The following is a 23,048-nucleotide window of genomic DNA, read 5'->3' as shown; positions in this document are numbered from 1 at the left end:
AATTCTTATCAAAAATAGATTTAATGAAGGGATATTATCAGATCCCTCTTACAAGCAGAGCTACTGAGATATCTGCTTTTGTTACCCCACATGGGAACTTTCAATATAAAGTGACCCCATCTGGAATGAAAAATAGTGGAGCACCTTTTCATTGCCTTATGAATTGGCTAGTTGAGGGATTGCCAGGTGTTGGAGCATACTCTGATGACAGTTGTGTTCTTTGATACATGGAGTGATCACATGCACAGGTTGAAGGGTTTATTTGATAGACTAGTACCAACATATAAAGGGGGAAACAAGGAAGACCATACCAACTATAGATTGGTCTCTCTTACAAGTACGGTAGCTAAAATTTGTGAAAGAATGGTCAAAATTAGATCATGAAAATGATCTGATTGATGTTGCTGTCCACTAGCAAATTACTCATATGGTTACAATGATGATAGCGTGAAAGGGATTTGTTCCGGTCCTTACCCCCTGCTACGAGTGTGGTTGGCTCTTCTGTGAAAAATAGGAATTTGGGGCCGCAGAGAGTGGTCTTTCCTAAATCTCGGAAGCCAGTAGCGCTTCGAGTTGGAAGAGTTTTAACCATCGATAGCTGAGCGGTCTAAGGCACTGACTTGGGAGCCTCTTAGGCGCCAGAGCAGTAGGTTCGAATCCTCTGCGCAACGATCATAAAAATGATCTGATTGATGTCGCTGTCCACTAGAGAATTACTCATATGGTTACAATGATGATAGCGTGAAAGGGATTTGTTCCGGTCCTTACCCCCTGCTACGAGTGTGGTTGGCTCTTCTGTAAAAAATAGGAATTTGGGGCTGCAGAGAGTGGTCTTTCCTAAATCTCGGAAGCCAGTAGCGCTTCGAGTTGGAAGAGTTTCAACCATCGATAGCTGAGCGATCTAATGCACTGACTTGGGAGACTCTTAGGTGCCAGAGCAGTAGGTTCAAATCCTCTGCGCAACGATCATGAAAATGATCTGATTGATGTCGCTATCCACTAGCGAATTACTCATATGGTTACAATGATGATAGCATGAAAGGGGTGTGTTCTGGTCCTTACCCCCTGCTACAAGTGTGGTTGGCTCTTCTGTGAAAAATAGGAATTTGCCAGTAGCGCTTCGAGTTGGAAGAGTTTCAACCATCGATAGCTGAGTGATCTAATGCACTGACTTAGGAGACTCTTAGGCGCCAGAGCAGTAGGTTCGAATCTTCTGCGCAACGATCATAAAAATGATCTGACTGATGTCGCTGTCCACTAGCGAATTACTCATATGGTTACAATGATGATAGCATGAAAGGGATTTGTTCCGGTCCTTAACCCCTGCTACGAGTGTGGCTGACTCTTCTGTGAAAAATAGGAATTTGGGGCCTCAGAGAGTGGTCTTTCCTAAATCTCGGAAGCCAGTAGCGCTTCGAGTTGAAAGAGTTTTAACCATCGATAGCTGAGGGGTCTAAGGCACTGACTTGGGAGCCTCTTAGGCGCCAGAGCAGTAGGTTCGAATCCTCTGCGCAACTATCATAAAAATTATCCGATTGATGTCGCTGTCCACTAGCGAATTACTCATTTGGTTACAATGATGATAGCGTGAAAGGTATTTGTTCCGGTCCTTACCCCCTGCTAGTGTGGTTTGCTCTTCTGTGAAAAATAGGAATTTGGGGCCACAGAGAGTGGTCTTTCCTAAATCTTGTAAGCCAGAGTTTAAACCATAGCAATGATCTGATTGATGTCACTGTCCACTAGCAAATTACTTATATATATATATATATATCTATATATATCTATATATATTATATATCTATATATATATATATATAATATATATATATGTATATATATACATATATATATATACATATATATATATATATATACATATAAATACATATATATATATATAAATGCATATAAATACATATATATATATATGTATATATATGCATATGTATATATATATATATATATATATATATATATATATATTGGAGCCCCACCATTCGTCCGCCTCTTTACTCATACAACTCGTTATTCGTCCAACTTGTTCAAGTAAAATTCAACTCGTCATCCGTACGCTTGCCCAGCGATTCGGACAGCGTCACCTTGTTACTGGCCGCGCCAAGCAGTCACTTCAGCTCACTGTCATGCTAGCTTCTGTATGCTGCACATCATCTACGCAAGCTTCGTGATACTTTGTGCTACTTTATTGCTATTTTTTGTTATTCTTTATTAAAAATAATGCAGCCATGGGTCCAAAAAATTAGTGATTCTACCAAGCCTAAAAGGGTCTGGGAAGGATTAATCCAATTTACATTATATCTTATGGGAAAAAAAAATTTCGTCATTCGTACAAATCGCCATTCGAATAGCCTCCTGAAACGAATTGTGTATGAATAGCGAGGTTCCACTGTGTATATATATATGTGTGTGTGTGTGTGTGTGAATATGTATATATATATATATATATATAAATATACATATATATATATATATATATATATATTACAAAGGATTACAAAGGCAAAGCATGCCGACAGGAGACCTTTTGATCCATATCTAGGTCGGATGAAAAAAAAAAAAAAAAAAAAAAAAAAAAAAAAAAAAAAAAAATCATATTAATAATAAATTAAAACTATAACAATGTAAATAACAATTAAAATACATAAATAAATGCATTGGTATAGTTGAATAACAAACAAACAGGTAAATAGTAAATGATAATAAATTGACATATAACTAATAATAAATGAAAATCAGACAGACAAATTATAACAAAACAAAAACAAATAATATATCATAAATTATAATAATTACAGCATCTTACTTAGGTATTTATCTAAATGATTCTTAAAGCTTCGAACTGAACTACATTGCACTACCTGTGCAGGAAGTTTATTCCATTCATTAACTACACGGTTGGCAAAGTTGTTTCTACCTACTTCCAAATTGAATCTATTTCCGGACAGTTTGAGACCATTGTTTCTTGTCTGATTTTCATTCAATGTGAAAATTTGGTCACTTTTGATGTTGTCAATTCCCTTTAAAATCTTAAAGACCTGTATCAAGTCACCTCTGAGTCTACGCTTTTTTAGGGAAAACAGATTCATGTGCTTAAGTCGATTTTCGTATGATTTATTTTTGATATTTGGAATCAGTTTTGTGGCTCGCCGTTGTACTTTTTCCAGTCTGTCAATGTCTTTAATGAGATTCGGTGACCATACGGAAACAGCATATTCCAAATGTGGACGAACTAACGATTTATATAGCTTGTTAATGAGTGATGGACTTTTGAAATCAAAAGATCGCGCAATCAATCCCAGAATCTTATTTGCTTTCTCAGAGGCTGAAATACACTGCTTGGATGATTTGAGGTCGTTACTGATAATTACGCCGAGATCTTTTTCACTATCCACTTTTGTTAACGAATTTCCAAATAACTTGTAATCATACTTGCTGTTATTTTTACCTATGTGCATTACCTTGCATTTACTTGTGTTAAATTTCATTAGCCACTTTTCAGACCATTGCTGTAATTTATCTAAATCTTCTTGAATATCTAATTGGTTTGAGTGATCATTTGCCACACCGCACAGTTTTGTATCATCAGCAAATTTGGAAACAGTAGATTTTAGTCCATGGTCTATATCATTTATATATACTATGAATGGAAGTGGCCCAAGAACGGAACCCTGAGGAACTCCACTTGCAACACTTTTCCATCCAGAAGTTTTTCCATTTAAAACAACTCTCTGTTTTCGACCTTTCAACCAATTACTAGTCCAACCTAATAGGCTACCACTTATTCCATGCAAAGCTAATTTAGTAAGAAGTCTTTCGTGTGGGACGGTATCAAAAGCTTTTGCAAAGTCTAGATATATTAAATCTATATTGTTTCTTTTGTCAAAATTCGAGACAACTGTGTTGTAGAATTCGAGTAAGTTAGTCACGCAAGAACGTTTCCGTCTGAAACCATGTTGGCTATCATTTATCAAACGGTTACTTTCTAAATGATATTCGATAGCATCTCTGATGATAGTTTCCATTATTTTTCCTACGATCGAAGTCAAACTAATAGGCCTATAGTTATTTGGTTTCTTTTTGTCACCTTTTTTGAATATGGGAGTAACGTTAGCTAGCTTCCATTCTCTTGGGACATCTCCGGATATGATGGATTTCTTGAAAATAATTTCTAATGGAACAACAATCTCATTTTTCATTTCCTTTAAGATTCTTGGATGCCAACCGTCTGGCCCTGGTGTTTTATTAACTTTGAGTTTGTCTATACACCTTTTAATTGTTTCTTTTGTTATATTTACTGTAGTGAGTAAGTTTACCCCAGACTTTTCACAGGTTTCAGTTTGGAATTCACTTTGAGGTGTTTCGTTTACGAATACCGAGCTAAAATAATTGTTTAAGAGATTACACATTCCTTCATTTGAATATTCACGTTGACCGTCAGCAGATAATAGTGGACCAATGTGATTCCTAACAACCTTTTTATCTCTAATGTAACTATAGAATTCTTTGGGATTCTCTTCGGATTTCTCAGCGATGTTCATTTCGTATTGTCGTTTTCTTTTTCTTATTGTCTTTTTTAAATCTCTCTGTATTGATACATAACTTTCATAGTCGTTAGATGCACCCGAGCACTTATATTTCTTATAAGCCTGTCTCTTTTTAGCAATACTTTTTTCAGTTTCTTTGTCGAGCCACTTTGGGCGAGCCTGATTTGGGGGACGTCTGTCCTTAAAAGGAATGTAAGTTTGAATCATCTTAGTGAGCGTATTTTGAAATATTTCCCACATCTGATCTACAGGCCTTTCGTTTAATTTTTCCTCCCAATCTGTAAGCTGAAGCTCCTGACGTAGTTCTATGAACTGAGCTTTACTGAAATCGGGTATTTTAGAAGCACAAGTATCTATTCTAAAATTGTTTAGGAGTTTGAATCTGACTAAGTTGTGATCGCTATTTGCAACAGATTCACCGACTTCTACATCAGTTGCCATGCTTTCGCGGCTAGTGATCAATAAATCGAGTAAGTTTCCATATCTTGTGGGCTCTTTTACATGCTGAATTAAGTAATTGTCACCAAGAAAATCAATCAAGCGACTACCTATATGGCCATGTTCAAGGGTCATCCAATCAATGTCAGTAAAATTGAAATCACCCATTATCAATAAATCCCAGTTGCAGAAACTAGACAGTTCTTGAAATAACAGTTTGTCGTCTGCTAATGATAATGTCTTTGGCCTATATATTACACCTATATTCATTTTTTGTCCATATATTTATATATATGTATATATATATATATATGTATATATATATATATATATATATATGTATATATATACATACATATGTATGTGTATATATATATATATACAAATATATATATATATATATATGTATATATATTATATATATATATATTATATATATATATATATATATATATATATATATATATATATATATACATACAGATGCTCCTCTACTTACGTTAATTTGTTTTACGTTTTTTCGATTTTACGTTTGAACTGACTAAAAAAAAAAAAAAAAAATTGTAAAAAAAAAAAAAAAATGAGTGAATTTTTTAGTTTAGCTCGCTCTCCGTAGTTCAAACGATACTTGCGCATGACGCTGCGTCCATTGTTTACATTGCACAAACGACAAACTGAACATGCCTTGCCTCATCTTTCTCCCCCTCCTCCACAATCTCAATTTATGTTGCTTGAATTTAATTTATTTGAAATTGTTATTATTTTACAATGTTATGTGTATAATTAATGATTTAGGGGTGTTTTATAAGATACGGTAATAGAATTTACGGATGTATAGTACAGTAACAACTTACGTTCATTTTCAACTTACGTTCGGCCGTTCGGAACGTAACTAAAACGTAAGTTGAGGAGCGTCTGTATATATATATATATATATATATATATATATATATATATATATATATATATACACATATATATAATGTCTATATATATATATTTATCTATATTCATTTCTTTATTTTTGTTGTGCTTTTTATTTTTTGAGGACCACAGCACTGCAGCACATTTCATTCTGGGATGAATAAACTTTAAAATAATTTTCTTTTTCATCTCTTCACCCATGTAGTGGAATACTATTCTCATGTTTGTCAACAATTTAGATGTCACTTCTATGATGCTGATACAATTTTCAGGTAAAAAAAAAATCAATGCACTCACTAATATATTTCCCTAATTTACCTGATTGATGTAAACAGATAAATTCCCTGTAATGTGGATTCCCTTATCAGGTTTTTTTCTATAACATGGTGTTTTAACATATAGACACATAAACTATAATGTAGTCCTTACACTCATTACAAGAAAATAAACCTACTTAAATTCATTGTTAGTACTGACTTTGGACAATAGAAAGAAAATCTAATAACTATCTTCAAATAACTCTTAAGAACCACCCCTGAATTGGCTGTGCTACTGGTACTATGCAACCCAGTACTAACTACTACATGGTTGGATTGTCAGCATCTAACCCCCTCCCCACTGGTCACCCGCCAGTGAGGAGGGTGTCTTGGACACCCAGAGGAGGAAAAAGAAAACTACCAAAAGGGCAGAAGTGCTCTGAGTCAATGGCCATCCAACTTCATAATGGGTCACTAACCCACATGTTTGCCATGTGTGGTATCCCTGCAGGGCCTGGAGATGGAAGTCTTGGAGACTGAGTGATACTCTTGTGCCATGGTTGCACTGAGGTGCCCCCCTGGGACTACTAACATGCTTCTTTGGTCCTCTATTCAGGCTAGGACAGGTAGTCCCTCTTAGCTCAGAGAGGAAAATGGACTGGGCTGATTGACTTGAATCTGTGGGTTAGGCATGTCTTGAGTCAAGCAACTACCACCTAGGCCCACACTGCATGGTCTGCAGTTGTCATCCCCTAGTGTCAAGGTGGTGGGTGCGTATACTCTCCTATGACCCCTGAAACTATTGGGTTAATATGTATACCCAAATCCTGGTCTCCCCTTGTTGGGCTCAGTGGTGGGTGGTGGCGTGGTAGAGCAAATCACAAGCTTATGTTCATGGCAACTGTACTGGTCACATATGGTGGTAACAGGCCTACAACATGTTCCCTTCATAATCACCAAACTTGCTGTGTGGAGTGCCAGGGAGATGCAAATGAGCCAAAAACACGTCAAGCCAGGCCTGGGGTGAACCTCTAACAAGGTCTCCGTCTGGGCACTGAGAATATTCTTTCACGTTCTCAGGATGATTGAGTACCCTTTTTGTTAGCAGAGCTCAGGAAGCTTATACTAGATATAGTGGCTCCCTCAGAGGTGAGAATATAAGGCAACAGTGACATTTGTAGTGAGGGTTACACCTACTTCTGGTTGGGGAGAACCAATGGGACCCACCTCACAGGAATAGCTGTAGACATATCTAACTGACTACACCACACCATTGTAAAAGTTACTCCGGTTGATCAGTGTATGATTCTGGTTAGACTCAAGCACTGGGCTTCATCTCTCTTATTGCTCTTATATGCTCCTACTGAGATATATAACTTTGAAGAGGAGACATTCTATGCCAAGCTTGAATCTATAGATCACTTATTGTTTTGGGCAACTTCAATGTGATTACTGGCATCAACAGAGCTGTTTATGATGTATGAGTTGGCCCCCATGGTGGTCACAACACTGAGACTATATCCCAAAATGTAACCCACATGAGTTTCACCTGGAGAAACTGAGGGATAATGCATGTGACCAGGAATATGTGGTAGCAATTTCTAATCAGTCTGAAGAACTTGGCTCTCTTGAGGACCCTAAAGAACTGTGATAGACTTTTAATTGTGAAACTCTGAAAGCTGCCATGGAGTGCATTGGAGGGTATCCAAAGTTGAGGAGTGGTGTGGCATTGCGGGAGACAATGGGAAGTATAGAGTTGGGCTGTGCCATTAGAATGGATGGGAACCTGGACCAATACAGGACTTAGAAATGGTGGGCTTGAGCTCTCATGAGAATGGATAAGGAGAGGTATGTCAAGAGAATCACAGAGGATGTCAAGGGTCATTTTAGTACAAATTACATCAGGCCTTATTAACAAGCCATGAAAAAACTTTGCTCCAAATCTGTGATGCAGAGTATCACAATTCAAACAGCTGAGGGTGAGCTAGTGTCAGGTGTGGGGAGGTGTAGCCCCTTTGCTGAGTACTTTAAGCAGCTGTTCATGGGTGACCCTCCAAGTGGATAGCTTCCCCTTGATGGTGTTCAGGTGGTGATTTTTGATCCACCAATAGATGAATCTCTGCCCTCTCTGACAGAGGTCAAAAAGGCTCCAAGTAAGCTGAAGGGTGGAAATGCAGATCCTGGTGTTTTGTATTGTTGTGGAACACTAATGAGTTTCAACAGGGGTTTCTTGCAGCTTATGTTGATCACATGAAGGTGTTTAACTCTGCATCATGGAGTGCTGTCATTTTCTGCAGATTCATAGGATTCCTGCAAGGACTACTGACTTGATATCTGGCTTATAATCTGGGACAGAGTGCTGTAAAGCATGGAGGAGGCTTGTCTAACTTATTTTTTGTTAATTCAGTAGTGAAGCAAGGATGTATCCTCCCCCCAACACCATTCAATACTTGCATGGACTGGGTATTGGACAGAGTTGTCAATCAATTTTGTTGTGAAGCATCTATTGGCAACACCAAGGTCACAGACCTTGTGTCTGCTGATGATACTGCCCTTGTTGCAGAGTGATTAGAGGTTCTGGTTGCAGCCTTTGAGTCACTGCACAGGAAGGCAAGACTGCTTGGACTTCAAGTCTTCTGGACCAAGACCAAGGTCCATGAGTCTGGGGGCTTACTGGATGACACAGCTCAGTCTGTCCATGCATGTAGCAAGGACATTGATGTCTTGGAAAGCTTTACATACATTGGTAGTGTAGTGCATAACAGTGGTGGGTCATATTAGGAAGTACTTTGAAGGATTGGCATTGCCCATGGTGTTTTGGACTCTCTCAACCAGAATATATGGCATCTCAATGTCTTTGGTACTAAGTGCCTTTGCAGAATCATCAGGTATCATTGGAATGACTTCCCAATAGGACACCTGCATACTGAAACCAAAATCCTCCCCAAAGAAACACTATATGAAAATTACAGCAACACAGTTCTATGGTAGAACCATAAATATCACACACCTATCACACTACATCTCACAAGCACCACCAAAAAAAGTACACCAACAGTATACTACAAAAACATAAAATAACCTACCACCTATACCACACAAAATGTAATAATGCCTTAACAGACATACAAACATATACCAAAAGGGCTCTTTCTCTTTATAAAGAGGTAGCCAGCCAAGGGATACACCCACCCTTAATCTATCTCACACCCATCCAACACCCATTTGTCTTCCCATTTATTTTAACTCCTTGTGGACCATCCCTGCCTACTACCCATTGCCTGGGTCAGAATCAATCCAGCAAGGCACAGCACCTTGACAGCAGGACCTGATAGCCAAATGTGGTTTACTCCCAGTACTTCATTACACAAATTATAAAACAAAAGTATTACACATACCAAATGGCTTTTCTCCCCTTATACGGAAAATGGGCAAAGCAAAGCATATGCTCACACTACATCCATCAAAAAACCTAGTTGCTCTCTCTCATTTAAGTACCTTGTGGATAATGGGTCATCTATGTCCCTTAATCATACTGCAATGCAGCAAGATATCACTTCCAAAGCAGGGCCCAGCCCAGCTAAAGCTGGTTTACCTGCACTAGTTCATTATATGGTTAGCCCTTCCACTCCCTATTCACACAAAAAAGTTACAGATCAAACAAGAAAAAATCCCATCAGGCTCCATCATTTCCACATTCATTTACATTGTCTTGAAAGACATTCCTCTTGTATCCATTGCCTCCTTTACCTGTCTATCCACCTTATTCTCCATCTTCCTAGTTCTGTCCATCTAGTTCTAATTTCCACACTCTTTCATTAGTTTTTCCTTACTCATCATCTCCATAGGCCTAAACCATCTCTGTATTCTTTGATCAACCATATACTATACCAACTCTCATTCCACACCTAGTCTCTGACTCACCTCCACTTTCTCACTCCCTCCATCATCATAACCCCTACCACACTTCTGAAACACTTCATCTCAAACACATTTACACTCTTCCTTTCTGCATCTTTCAAATTCTAATTTTCTGCTCCATATAGTGCCATGTGTTCATCTATTTCTCATGACACTTTTTATTTACACTCTTCCCTGTGTATCTCACCTCTACCTCCACTCCATTCCCTCCTAAATATAACCCCAAACACTTAAATTCTCCACTTCACTCCGCCCCTCACCCTAGAAACTCACCTCCAACCTATCCCTAACCTTGTATATCTCAGCTTCCTCCTCTCACATATCCTCCCAAACTCTGGCACCAACTGCCTCAGTCTAACTAGGCTACTAACAAAATTCTCATAAGCATATTACAAGTACTGGAGGGATTCAACAAGAAAACATCACCAGAAAGAAATCATGGTGGCAAAAGACTAACACAAGGCATTTGATAAAGTTCCTACACACTAGGAAAAAAAATAATAGAGAAAGACATCCACAACAATGGCAAGAAATGACTAATATACTTCTTAGCTGGCAGACAGTGCAGAACAACCCAAAACAAACAAAAATGTTAAACTAAAAGTGTGTACAATGGAGTCTCCCAAGGAGCAATATTATCACCTGGCAACAACCAGTGGAAGAAATGCAGTTAAAGTTGAGAGATATCTTGGGTTCAATCTGGAGACTAATTATCAGACCTTAGGAGCTACACTACCAGATGGTGAGGGTATTGACAGATTTTGAAAATGGGCAGTAAGGAGATGATACTTCCTGACATTCATCTCAAAGGACTACCAGAGGCAAATATCTAACACTGATCCCTTGGCAGAGATCATGGGTCTTATTTGGAGATCAAGTGCACCCCCTCCCCAGCTCCTTCAGGTGATACTTAGTTTACTGTTGTACACAGGAAAGGAACCATACTCATGGAGTATCATCTCTTATTCTCATCTATCATACCTAACTTTAATTCATTAATAGTTTTCTATCTATATACTAAGGACTTCTTCCCCCATATATAGGGGTAGCCAAGTCAAAGCCATACACCCACTACCACCCATTCCATTCCCATCCACCACCCTTGTTTCCCTTTTATCTTAGCTCCTTATAGATGAAAGTTCATCCCTATCTTCTGTCCATGGGCCATGTTAGAAGCAATGTAGCAAGACACAGCACATCCACAGCAGGGTTGCTTCACTTACATGGTGATCCCCCTCTCCCTATCTCCTTATGTAAAAAATAGAGAATACAAGCAGAAATCCCTTTGGGCTGCATCAAAATATCATCCATACAGAACCATTCTCCATTCACCCCTATACCCTGCCTTCTCCCTTTCTTGCTCAACAGACATTCCCCTCTTGCTCAGAGCCTCTTTCACCCCATCCATCTCATCTTTGGCTGTCTCCTCAATTCACTCCATCTACCTATTTTGCTAATCTTTCTTCACTCATTCTTTTATTTGTCCAAACCATCCCAATAATCTATCATTAGCTCTATCTACCAGCTCTTGCTCCATCCCCATTCTCTTCCTCATCTCTATATTTCTTACTCTATCCAACCTTGTAACCCCTACCATACCTCTAAGACACTTGGTTTATATAACTGTCTAGACTATGCTATGGACTGACATGCCTGTACAGAGTTGTACTTCTTGTAATCCTTCAGGTGGGCAGTCTTTTTTAATTTGTTCTCAAGACTTCATGATACCCACCATCCCAAAATATGAGAGATCTCAATATTGTGCCTTTCCTTCAATGATTTGAATAATGTGATTAAATTACCTCTTTCTCCTGTTTTTTTTTTTTTTTTTTTTTTTTTTTCATAATGGCTGGTCCAATGATTCTAGTCTCTACAGTTTATCTGCAAGGCTGGGAATCAATTTGGTTGCTACTGTTTGCATTCTCAACCTTGTTTATATCCTTCATTCTGTGCAGAGACCATACTACCATGGCATATTCTAATCTAGGGTGAATTAGGCAAATGTATATCTCTATCATCTCTTCATTACTGATCTGTATGGCTTGCTCACAATCTTGCAAGTATCTTGGGGGATAATTTATCTGTTTCTAACATTCAAAGATCCTTTTTATTTGCTTTTGTATTTTTTTTTTCATTTCCCATGGAGGAATTCATTGATATTCTTCTTAAGCTTTTGCCCATTTCCATTTTTTTAAGCTTTGCTTTTACTCTTGGCTCAAGATATATACATTGTCTAAATTTTTTTTGTAACAACTTGTAATCTTCCTCAGCTTTTATTCTTCTCATCATCTGTGTTGTCTGCAAACCTACACAACTTCCAACTTGCAGGACCATGATATATGGATACCCATTGTTGGCCCCTATCATACACAAATAAAGTGTAAAATAAAAACATAACAGTATTCATGCAAGGAATGATTTATACAAATTAATATAATCTAAAAAATGTGTTCATAGTATAATAATAAATAAACAATACCTATAGAGAGCAATAAAGAAAATCTTACGTTATAAAGTATTGTATTGATGAGGGTTGATGGAGTACTGATCAAAGGCAATTAGCAGTTATGAATCTTTAAAACTTGTGCAGAACAGGTATTGGTTTCACCCTCTAAGGGATCCCATTCATGATAAAATGTGGTCTTGAGGCCATCAGACAGATCTGGTTAGATCCATTCAGACTGGATCATATGTCAGTTGGACAAAGTAAAATCAGTACAGCAAAATGGATTTTGAAAAACTTAAAAATTTTGTTCAAAATGTGAACTGGGAAAACTTCTTAAATGAAGAAACAAAGATGGAAGTGAAAGGGAACATATTAAAAGAAAATTACTAGGAGGGTACAGACAAATACGTATCAAAGAAGAAACAAGAACACGTGTACATAAAGTGCTGGTATAACAAAAAGTGTAGTGAGGCTAAAGATACAAGAGACAAAGCTTGGAAAAGATGGAAAAAAGACAAATATCAACCAAATGGCAAATATACATAGAACTAAGAAAGAATAAATAAAAATATGCTGGAAAGAAAAAAGAAACTATGAAAAGAACATAATTGAAAAATGCAAGGACTAACCTATACTCTACATGTATGTAAATGACAAACTAAAAGATAAACATGAAATAATGAAACTGCAGAAAGAAATAATGAATATATAAATGTACAAATGGCTGAAATTATGATCAAACATTTCAAATCTGTATTCATGTGATGCAGAAAAAAATAAGGGACCAAAAAAAAAACAAAAAAACCTTGACATCAGAAAGTCACAGGGGCCGGATGGAATTGCAAACTGGATATTGAAAGAATGTATAGATGAACTAATGGACAAATTACACAAGATAATTGATTTCTCACTCAAAGAAGGAAAAGTACCACAAGATTGAAAAAATGCAAATATTGTACCTATATACAAAGGAGGGGACAGAGAAAATCCTGTTATATTCAACGAATGCAACACCTTTGATGACTGGCATGCACACGCATGCTACAAGATGTGGTTTCAATAAAAGCTACGAATCTCTCTAGGGATGTCTGGACAAAGGCTAAATGACCCTTCTTGACCATGCCCCTTGATAACAAAAGATTTTGCCATGGCTCAGGTCAAGAAGTCCACAAGACAAAAGGTCACCTGCATTAGCTGATGTCTCAACCAACCAACACAACCCAACATCACGCATGTGACATCACTTACGACAACACTCTCCTTCAAGAACACAAATGTTTTGTACATACTGTCACAAACCAGGACACCTCATTAACACGTGTTATCACAGATACCCGTCATAACCAAACCAATACTGCAAGCATCATGGTATTTGCTTTCACATGACTGATCACTGCTGTGTCTTACTTGGAAGACGCCATAGACAAGAATCCCCAGATAGCTCTCCTGCAAGACATTCACGTAACACATCTCTTGCTAGACAGTCACATAACCCATCCCCTGCAAGGCATTCATGTAACACATCTCCCTTGTGACTACAGGATACAAAGACTTTCTGCACACCTAGGACAGCCGTTCCATACAAAGATATTCCATTTGTAACCTTACCGGTACACACTCTAGATATCCCAGACATATCTTCAAATTCCTTAACTTTCAATGCTAAGTCTAGTAACACCAAAGTGAAAATATGTCTCGACATGGGCTCTCCAGTTAACGTCATGACACTACACAGTTTCCACAGATTCTACACTGAAACAAAATGTGTCACCATTTTGAAACCCCCCAACATCAACCTTTGCAATGTAGATGGTGTACCCTTCCCAATCATTGGTAAGTTTTCACTAGACATTAGCTTCAAAGATAAGTGCCCAGCCATTCCAGTTACCACCTACGTAGCTGATGTCCATTTCCCTGCTGATATCCTCATAGGCTTAACACTGATGAAGCAATATGATATTATCATTTACCCTGCTCAACATGGCATCATTTATGCTAATCACTTCCTCCCTAGATTGCCATCAGCAAATTCCCCTAAAGTCAACCACATCAAGATGGCTAAGCAGACAAAACCTGAATTAACTCCAAGTAACTCTAGCACAACTGCTCAAACTAATTCTGCTTCATCACACGAAGATGCACCAGCTCTTAACTCAGATGTCACTGACACACATACACATTTGCATATGAATCTAACTCCTCCATTTCACTACCAGCTGTAGACATACCTTCCAAATGAAACAAATTCACAAACTCCTCGCGCATCTCACACATGTCAAAATCAGCAAAACTCAGGACAAGACACCCTGTAAATGACATGTTTACATTGTTTATAACCTCTAACCACACCGTACTTCGACGCTCTCCCCAGAACTCTCTGGAACCTATCGTATCTTTGGACATCAGTCAAAGAACAAAGTCAAAGAACTTAGTTTGCACAATCTTATGGAGACCATCTTGCAATCACAGAATCACAATATTCCTGCAACAGAGGACCATCAACAATCCTCTCAACCAAAACCTCCAATACCCCTTCCCTGCTATAATCTTAGAAATCGAGCAACAAGTTCATAGAATGTATATTCTTGGCTAGGTGAATGGAAACAATACCTACTTTCCGCATGTTCATACTATTGTTCATACCACTAAGCATATTTCCTTATATTCATGAATATTTTAGTTACCACCATTCTTACACCATTTCGTGAATATGTCTTCGTGCCCAGATCCTGCAATCAGGCTTGGCTTGCCTTGTGTTTTGTTTTCTTCTATGTCTGTACCACCAATGACGATAGCAAACCGAGCCATGTTATATTTAATGAATGCAACACCTTCAATGACTGGCATGCACATGCATGCAATGAAACTCAAAAAGGACAGCTATAGAAGAGACCTGAAAAAGAACAGCTTCCTCCACAGATAGATATATGAAACAAATTGGACAAAAAAATAGTGTGTGCAAACACAATACAAGAATTTAAGAACAAACTTGATCTTGTGAGATACAAAAACAGGTCACCACGAGCACAGCTCTCTTTCCCATAAAATACAACTAAGTAATTATGCTACAAAATGCGGTTTCGACAAAAGTTACAAATCTCCCTAGGGAAGCACAGACAAAGGCTAAATGACCCTTCTTGACCACGCCTCTTGATAACAAAAGCTTCTGCCGTGGCTCAGGTCAAGAAGTCCACCAGACAAAAGGCCACCTCCAAGTTTTCCTGAGGGCTTGCCGTCTATGTAGTAGTTAGGATGGAATAGACCAAGAACAGAAGCAATTTAAACCAAGAACTCGGCCTGAGTTTTCTTCACCACCATCTCAAATATAGAGAACACACATTCTACATTCTGGTGGCCAGTGGTGGGATGGCAAATCACACATTATACATTTTGGTGGCCAGCGGTGGGACGGCAAATCCACATTCTACATTCTAACAGAGAATCCACATTCTACAATCCAACCAACTAGACCGGCCTCCCTTATAAGTACAATAGCAAAAATATGTGAAAAAGTTATCAAAAGTAGATGAATTAAACATTTGGAAGAGAATAATATACTAAATCCAAAACAATTTGAATTTAGACACGGAAGATCATGTGCCACAAAAAAGATTTGCTTTTACTCGAGGCTAATAGAAATAATACAAGAAAGGGACGGATGGGCAGATTGTGCTTTCTTAGATTTACAAAAAGCATTTGACAAAGTACCACACAAAAAGCTACAAAGAAAAACTGAAACAATAGGTGGAGTACAAGGAAAGTTATTGGAATGGATGAAAGATTTCTTGAACAGGAGAAAAATGAGAGTGGTACTTAGAGACAAGAACTCAACCTGGGAAGAAATGAAAAATGAAGTCCCACAAGGTTCTGTATTGGCTCCAATAATATTTGCCATATACATAAATGACATGGATGAAGGTGTTGAATGTTATATGAACTTCTTTGCAGATGATGCAAAACTACTAAAGACAGTAAGTACAGAGGAAGATTGTAAATCACTATAAAAAGACCTGGACCAAGTCTGGGAAGGGAGCCAAAAGTGTGAAATGAATTTCAACAAAGATTGGATAAACTCAAACTACCAACCCTGAAGCAAAGAAGAGAAAGAGTAAATCTACTAACCATCTACAGAATTATGAAAGGGATGGAAGTCCTTGATAGAGATGATTTACTAAAGTGGGATAAAAGAAAAACAAGAGGACATAAAAAAAATAAAAATAAAAAGGATATTTACAGAAGAGATCTGAAAAAGAATAGCTTCCCACATAGAGTGGTAGATATCTGGAGCAAATTGAATACGGAAACAGTGAGTGCAAAAACTATACAAGAATTTAAGATCAAACTGGATGCTGAAAGATACAAAAGCGGGTCACTATGAGCATAGCTCTCTTCCCATAAAATACAACTAGGTAAATACATACACAATCCAACATGGTCAGAGCTGACCAGATCTGTCTGGCTCCCTCAAAACCAGGCCATATTGTGAATGGGGTCCCTTGCATATCGAGGGAATACTACTAAAATTGGTAAAAATTGCATGCCTCACAGTTGTGGGCTTTCGGATTTTGATAAACATACTTAAAGTATTTTAATATAATTTAAGTAGTTAAAACTGCAAATAAACTAAATTAAACACTAAGCCAACTGACTAAAGATGTGAGTAAATTCAATCAAATGTTATGAAAAAACAAGGATAAAAATTACACATTAGTCTTTGCTGTCTAATGAAAGCAAAGAATAGTGTACAACTATATATATATATATATATATATATATATATATATATATATATATATATATATATATATATATATATATATATATATATATATATATATATATGTGCAACTTGGTGAAAATTACCTTCTTTCACTATTTTATCCATTTCTCTATTTTTATTTATTTATTTATTTTTTATTTTTTTGAGGGAAGGTTCCTTACAATAATCAATTTCATTTGTGTAAATTTCAATTTCATCATCTGCAGGCACGGTTACAAGGGGGGTGCCCAAGGGGCCCGGGCCCCCCTCAACGCCCTGAGTATGGTACACTCATCTTGAGTTTGATTCTCCTTGGATAAAAACTTTTTAGCGCGAATTTATGATTTGAATTATATTTGTGAATTATATATGATTTTACATACAATTACAAGCAAAACAGACTTAGGTTTCTGGACCAATCTCCAAGCCAACAGCATTATTCTTGGGGTTAAAATATCGGCGTGTTTCAAGTATCGGTTATCGCTTATCGGTTCGGGCCCCCCCCCAAATAACATTCCTGGATCCATGACTGATCGTGTGCATATGTAGTCAAGAAATTGCACAATCAAGCACCATATTTTTTGGGGTATAATGTGCATTTCTTTTTCTAAGAAACATCCAAAAAGTATGTCCTGCACAATATATAATGAAATTGATTTGTCTTAGGCCAAGCTATGCTTACAGAGTTTTACAGTATCCTTACTGAACCAGAAATATTCCACCTATTCACTAGGTAGTAAATGTTGTAACTCACCATATATTACATAACTGAATCAATAATTAATCACTGGTGGAAAAAAATAAGTTTGATGATTCCCAGGTCCATTTTCATAAACTGCCCTTTTAGATTCTATGAGTTTAATTTTTTCTGTCTATATAATGTTATACCAGTTGTATGTAGATTGAACATTATATCAATACATATATATACGTATATATAAATATATATATATATATATATATATATGTATATATATATATATATATATATATAATATATATATATATACATATATATATATATATATATATATATACATATATATATATATATCTGCAACTTGGTAAAAATTACCTCCTTTCACTATTTTATCCATTTATCTATTTATTTATTATCTATTTTATTTTATTTTATTTATTTATTTTTTTTGAGGGAAGGTTCCTCACAATAATCAATTTCATTTGTGTAAATTTCAATTTCATCATGTGCATATGTAGTCAAGAAAATTCACAATCAAGGACCATATTTTTTGGCATATAATGTGCATTTCTTTTTCTAAGAAACATCCAAAAATATGTCCTTTGCATTATATAATGAAATTGATATGGCTTAGGGCAAGCTATGCATATAGAGTTTTACAGTATCCTCACTGAACCAGAATTATTCCACAAATCAATTATTAATCACTGGTGGAAAAAGAAATAAGTTTGATGATTCCCAGGTCCATTTTCATAAACTGCCCCTTTAGGAGATCCTTGAGTTTCATTTTTTTCTTGCTATATAATGTTATACCAGTTGTATATAGATTGAACATTATATCAATATATACTTATTTATTTATCAGAGAGCAAGATAAACATTCACCAATGCACTTTACTCTATGCTAATTGTGGCCACCAATATGCCATATTGCATAATGTGTTTTCTTTCTTTCTTCAGGGTGTAAAAGCATTACCAATTTCAAAGGATCTTGAGGACTTTAACCTTTTTCTAAAATATTGTCATGGAAATTACGGGGGTGTGGTATACGCCAGTGTACAGTATTTGCCAGAAAATACAGTAGTTGGCTGTTTATCTAGGAGGTATCACTGCCTATAGTGTTTTTAGATGATACAGAATCTCTTAAATTCCACTGTTTCCTTATCATTTCTTTTTATATTTCTTATATTTTACATATTACTTCCAATATAATTTAATTACCTTGGTATTCTATCTACAAACATATTCTATTCTTTTATTCCATGTGACCCTCCCAGATTAGTATTGTATATATTGCATCCATTAAGTAAATTCATAGAAAGTATTTTTTGTAGAGTTCACCTTATAAATCTGACTACTATCTACCAAATTACCACATTACTAAATGAGCAAAATATTAATGATAATGGCAAACTGCAGTGAACAGTATTGTAGTCTCTTTCTTCATCATTTATCACAAGTGTAATATATTTTGAGAGACTCATTACTACTCCCATTCAATCTGTTCTTACAATTGTCCCTAAAACTATAGTTAATATTTCCAAGAGGTTAATCATGCTCACTTCACTAACACACAAATCATATCACTCAAAATCACCTAATTTTAGTAAAATGAGCAGTCTCTTCTTCTCCTGTTCTTTTCTGTTTCTGTACTCCTCTATTATATCTAGCTTCTCCTCAATATCTTCTATAGACTCTCCTGCTGCTAACAGCTCCAATTTCTTCCTTCTCCTTTCTCTTTTTTTCATAGTATCTTGCAAATATCAAAAACAAAAGGAAATATGGAAGGGAAAGCAAAAATTCAAAAGCAAAATTATGGTAGGTTAAAACTGGCAAAGTATTCAATAGAAAAATGAAATGGAGTGAAATAAAAGAGTTCAGGCTCCGAATGGGGAGGGAGGTTGGAAAATAAATAAATTAGAAAACTTGAATTCAAATAAGTATAGATGAGAAATAATAAGACAAGAAATTTACGTAAAACATGAAACCATAATGTAAAAAGAGAATTACCTTGTTTACTGAAGTGAGGAAAGAAATGTATATCAAAATGATAATAAAAATAAAAATAAAGCAACTCACTTCTTCTTTTCTTCTCTAATTTCTTGGCTCTCTTTGCAGCCCTCCTAGCTTTTTCTTCCTTCTCTTGCTCCTCACGACAACGATGGAAGTTCTCAACCACAACACCAACAAACATGTTGAGCACAAAGAAGCCCACAAGCAGCAGAAATGAAATGAAGTATAAAAGTCTCCACTGCGAGTAGTTCTCTCTAGGCTGGATCCCCATGGCACATGAAAAAAGGGACATATTTTCAGTTTATAAAATATTTAAATGTAAATGAAATTTGAGAATGTGCAGTATATCACATCTGCCCCCCCCCTTTTTTTTTTTTTTCAATAAATGCAGTAGAACCTCAGTTCTTGAACATCTCACAAGTCAAAAAAATAATCTCTTGACCAACCCAAATATAGCCAAGGGGCAAAATTCAATTTTTTTGTATGAAAAACATTACCCTGATAAAGCTGTATCCATCAGATCAGAAAAAAAAATGGTTTTTAACTACTTCAATTCTGGAACAGTTTTCTTGAAAACCCTCAAGTCTAGACATATTCTCACCTGCATATCAACTCCTACAGCATCAAGGCCTGTGTACATGATGTTGACCCAGCCATCCTTTGAAGATAATACAAAAAGGGCCATAAGAGCCTGACTCAAATCATCAAAATTGTACTTTCGATTAACCCAATGGTTGCCTTGTCTTTTCAAGCAGTCTTCCTTTGTATCGACATCCTGTAGATCTTGGCCATCACAGTAGAAGAATGTTCCTTTGAACAACTGTTTAGAGGGAGTAAAAGAAAGTAATAGTACAATGTATTCTTGAATGAAATACAATTTTAAGTATGGGTACAATGTAGAAAATAAAAATACACTAAAAACAGAAGCATATTAACATTATCCTTCCTCTATGTAAATGAATGGCAAATATCTGACACAATATTTCTTTTGGTGCAACAAAAAGCCTTTTACCTAAGAACAGCTCTCTTTTATTTTTGTAAACGTATTCATGCAACCTTTCCTTAACCTTTAAATCAACTTATGCACAATAATATTCTATGGTCATTATCCTCTTTTTTACTCCACCACAAAATCTACACTTCTGTGGTTGTCTCTGACCTGTTCACATCAACTGTTATCTTGTATATTTATTCTGGCTATATGATCATACAATAAACCAAAGACTTACCTGTACACCCAGGATGCCAAATATGATAAAAAAAGTGCAGCAGATAACAACAATATTGCCAATGGGTTGAAGTGATGAAAGAAGTGTTTGCACAACCAGTTTAAGTCCAGGTGCACGGTTTATAACTCTGTATGGGCAAGTGATGGTAATAAATTTTATGAGTATATTCATAATCTATAAATAAGTCAACACTGTTTCTAGTATTATTATCATCAAAATCATATTAAAATGCAAAAGTACAATGTTTATTATGTGAAAACTACTGAACATTTTCCTTGTTCTAAGCCAGGGGTAGGCAAACTGCAGTTTATGGGCCTCATGTGGTCTTATTTTTATGTTCAAATTCCCATAATCGTAATCAATAGTCAGATTCAATAGCAAGAGTGTCAGATTTAATAGCTATAGGGATGTATCAAAACTTTCAGACACTGGGGCATTGTGTGTACTGTGTGATTCACTTAAATCATTTTCTACAGTGGTTAGCATTTATTACATGTGGAAAGTGTAGACCAAAACATTTTGTACTTAAGTTATTCAAATACTACATATTTTTGTTTGAAAATTATAAGAACTTGTTTGTAATTCAAGGGTTTCTCCTTACTCCCTTCTTTATAAATTGCTACCACACTAGTCCTTTTTCAATCCCTGAGTACTACGGGGGTATTCCTTCTTTAATGAACACACAAACAGATTATGAAGCTTGTTTGCCAGTTGTTTTGAGTAGGACACCAGCCTAATCCCATAACATTTTCCCTGTACTACTGTAACAATTTTCTATTGATAATTTTATCATTAACTTACCAGTACCTGTATTATAATGGATATTCTTATTTACTGTAATGTTCAGAACCTTGAATCTATTTTCTACATGGAATTTGAGGCTATGAAATAAGTTTAGAAACCACATAAAAGTTGCAGGGGATAAGCAGTTGGTGATGACTGTAGTGAACCTTTTTAAGGTAATTATGTGTAGAGTATTCAATATAGTCCAACATTCCACTGTCTCTCTTAAACAGTCAGGGCCAACATGTACCTACAAAAAGTGGTCCTGTGAGATGGGTGGCAATCCCAAGGGGTAACACTCATTCTCCAGACTAGACACATGATCTTTCTTTTTCTCTCTCTATCAACTTCTACTGTATTTACTCTACCTTTTAACATGCATGGCTAATAACAGGTGACTGCTTCCCTCCACCTACTACTATAAGCTGGTGACAGAGAAATATCTTCCACTTCAATTTTTTTTTTTTTTTTTTTACTTTCTTTTTTCTTTCCCTGGAAAGATCTAAAAAAAATTATCCAAGGACTGTTGCCAACTGTTGTGGAGCTATACATATCTAGTCAGTGAAATTCAAGGGAAAAATTATCATTACTATTATCAAACAGGTGATGAGATATACAAAGGGAGAGGATGGCAGCAAATTGGAAGTTAGTATTAAGGGAGAGAGATTGGAGAAAGTGGACAGTTTTAGATACCTGGGGGCAAATGTGGCAGGAAAGGGAGGAGTGGAGGTGGAAGTAGAATGTAGATTGAGAGAAGCAAGTAAATGTATTAGGAGATTAAAAAGTTGAATGAGAAGCAGACATTTGGGAATGGATGCTAAGAGGAGATTGTATGAAGGGGCAATTGTGCCAACAGCACTGTATGGAGCAGAAACATGGAACATAAGAGAAGAAGACTTTAAATGTGTTTGAGATGAAATGCTGGAGAAGTATGGTAGGGGTTACTAGACTGGATAGATCGAGAAATGAGGAGGTGAAGAGGAGAGCAGGGGTAGAAAGGGAGTTGGGAGATAAGG

General features: G+C 36.4%; 1 protein-coding gene across 16 annotated transcripts in view; it reads right to left on the bottom strand.

Annotated features, from left to right (window-relative positions):
* The window catches only part of Ca-alpha1T (Ca[2+]-channel protein alpha[[1]] subunit T), a 448,394-nt gene that overhangs the window by 187,221 nt on the left and 238,125 nt on the right, over positions 1-23,048 (bottom strand). For 11 of the 16 annotated variants that reach the window (XM_076189508.1, XM_076189521.1, XM_076189510.1 and 8 more), the window contains 4 exons: positions 21,250-21,376; positions 20,622-20,840; positions 20,087-20,279; positions 19,605-19,760 (listed from right to left, as the gene is read on the bottom strand). In XM_076189508.1, the coding sequence (XP_076045623.1) occupies positions 19,605-19,760; positions 20,087-20,279; positions 20,622-20,840; positions 21,250-21,376 (695 nt within the window). The remainder of the gene's footprint in view (positions 1-19,604; positions 19,761-20,086; positions 20,280-20,621; positions 20,841-21,249; positions 21,377-23,048) is intronic. The other 5 variants (XM_076189523.1, XM_076189513.1, XM_076189514.1 and 2 more) reach the window with 1 other exon arrangement.

Source organism: Oratosquilla oratoria, chromosome 8, assembly GCF_046742065.1.
Source record: "Oratosquilla oratoria isolate Oo_2021 chromosome 8, ASM4674206v1, whole genome shotgun sequence".
NCBI lineage: Eukaryota > Metazoa > Arthropoda > Malacostraca > Stomatopoda > Squillidae > Oratosquilla > Oratosquilla oratoria.
This window is presented reverse-complemented; position numbering and strand designations above follow the sequence as displayed.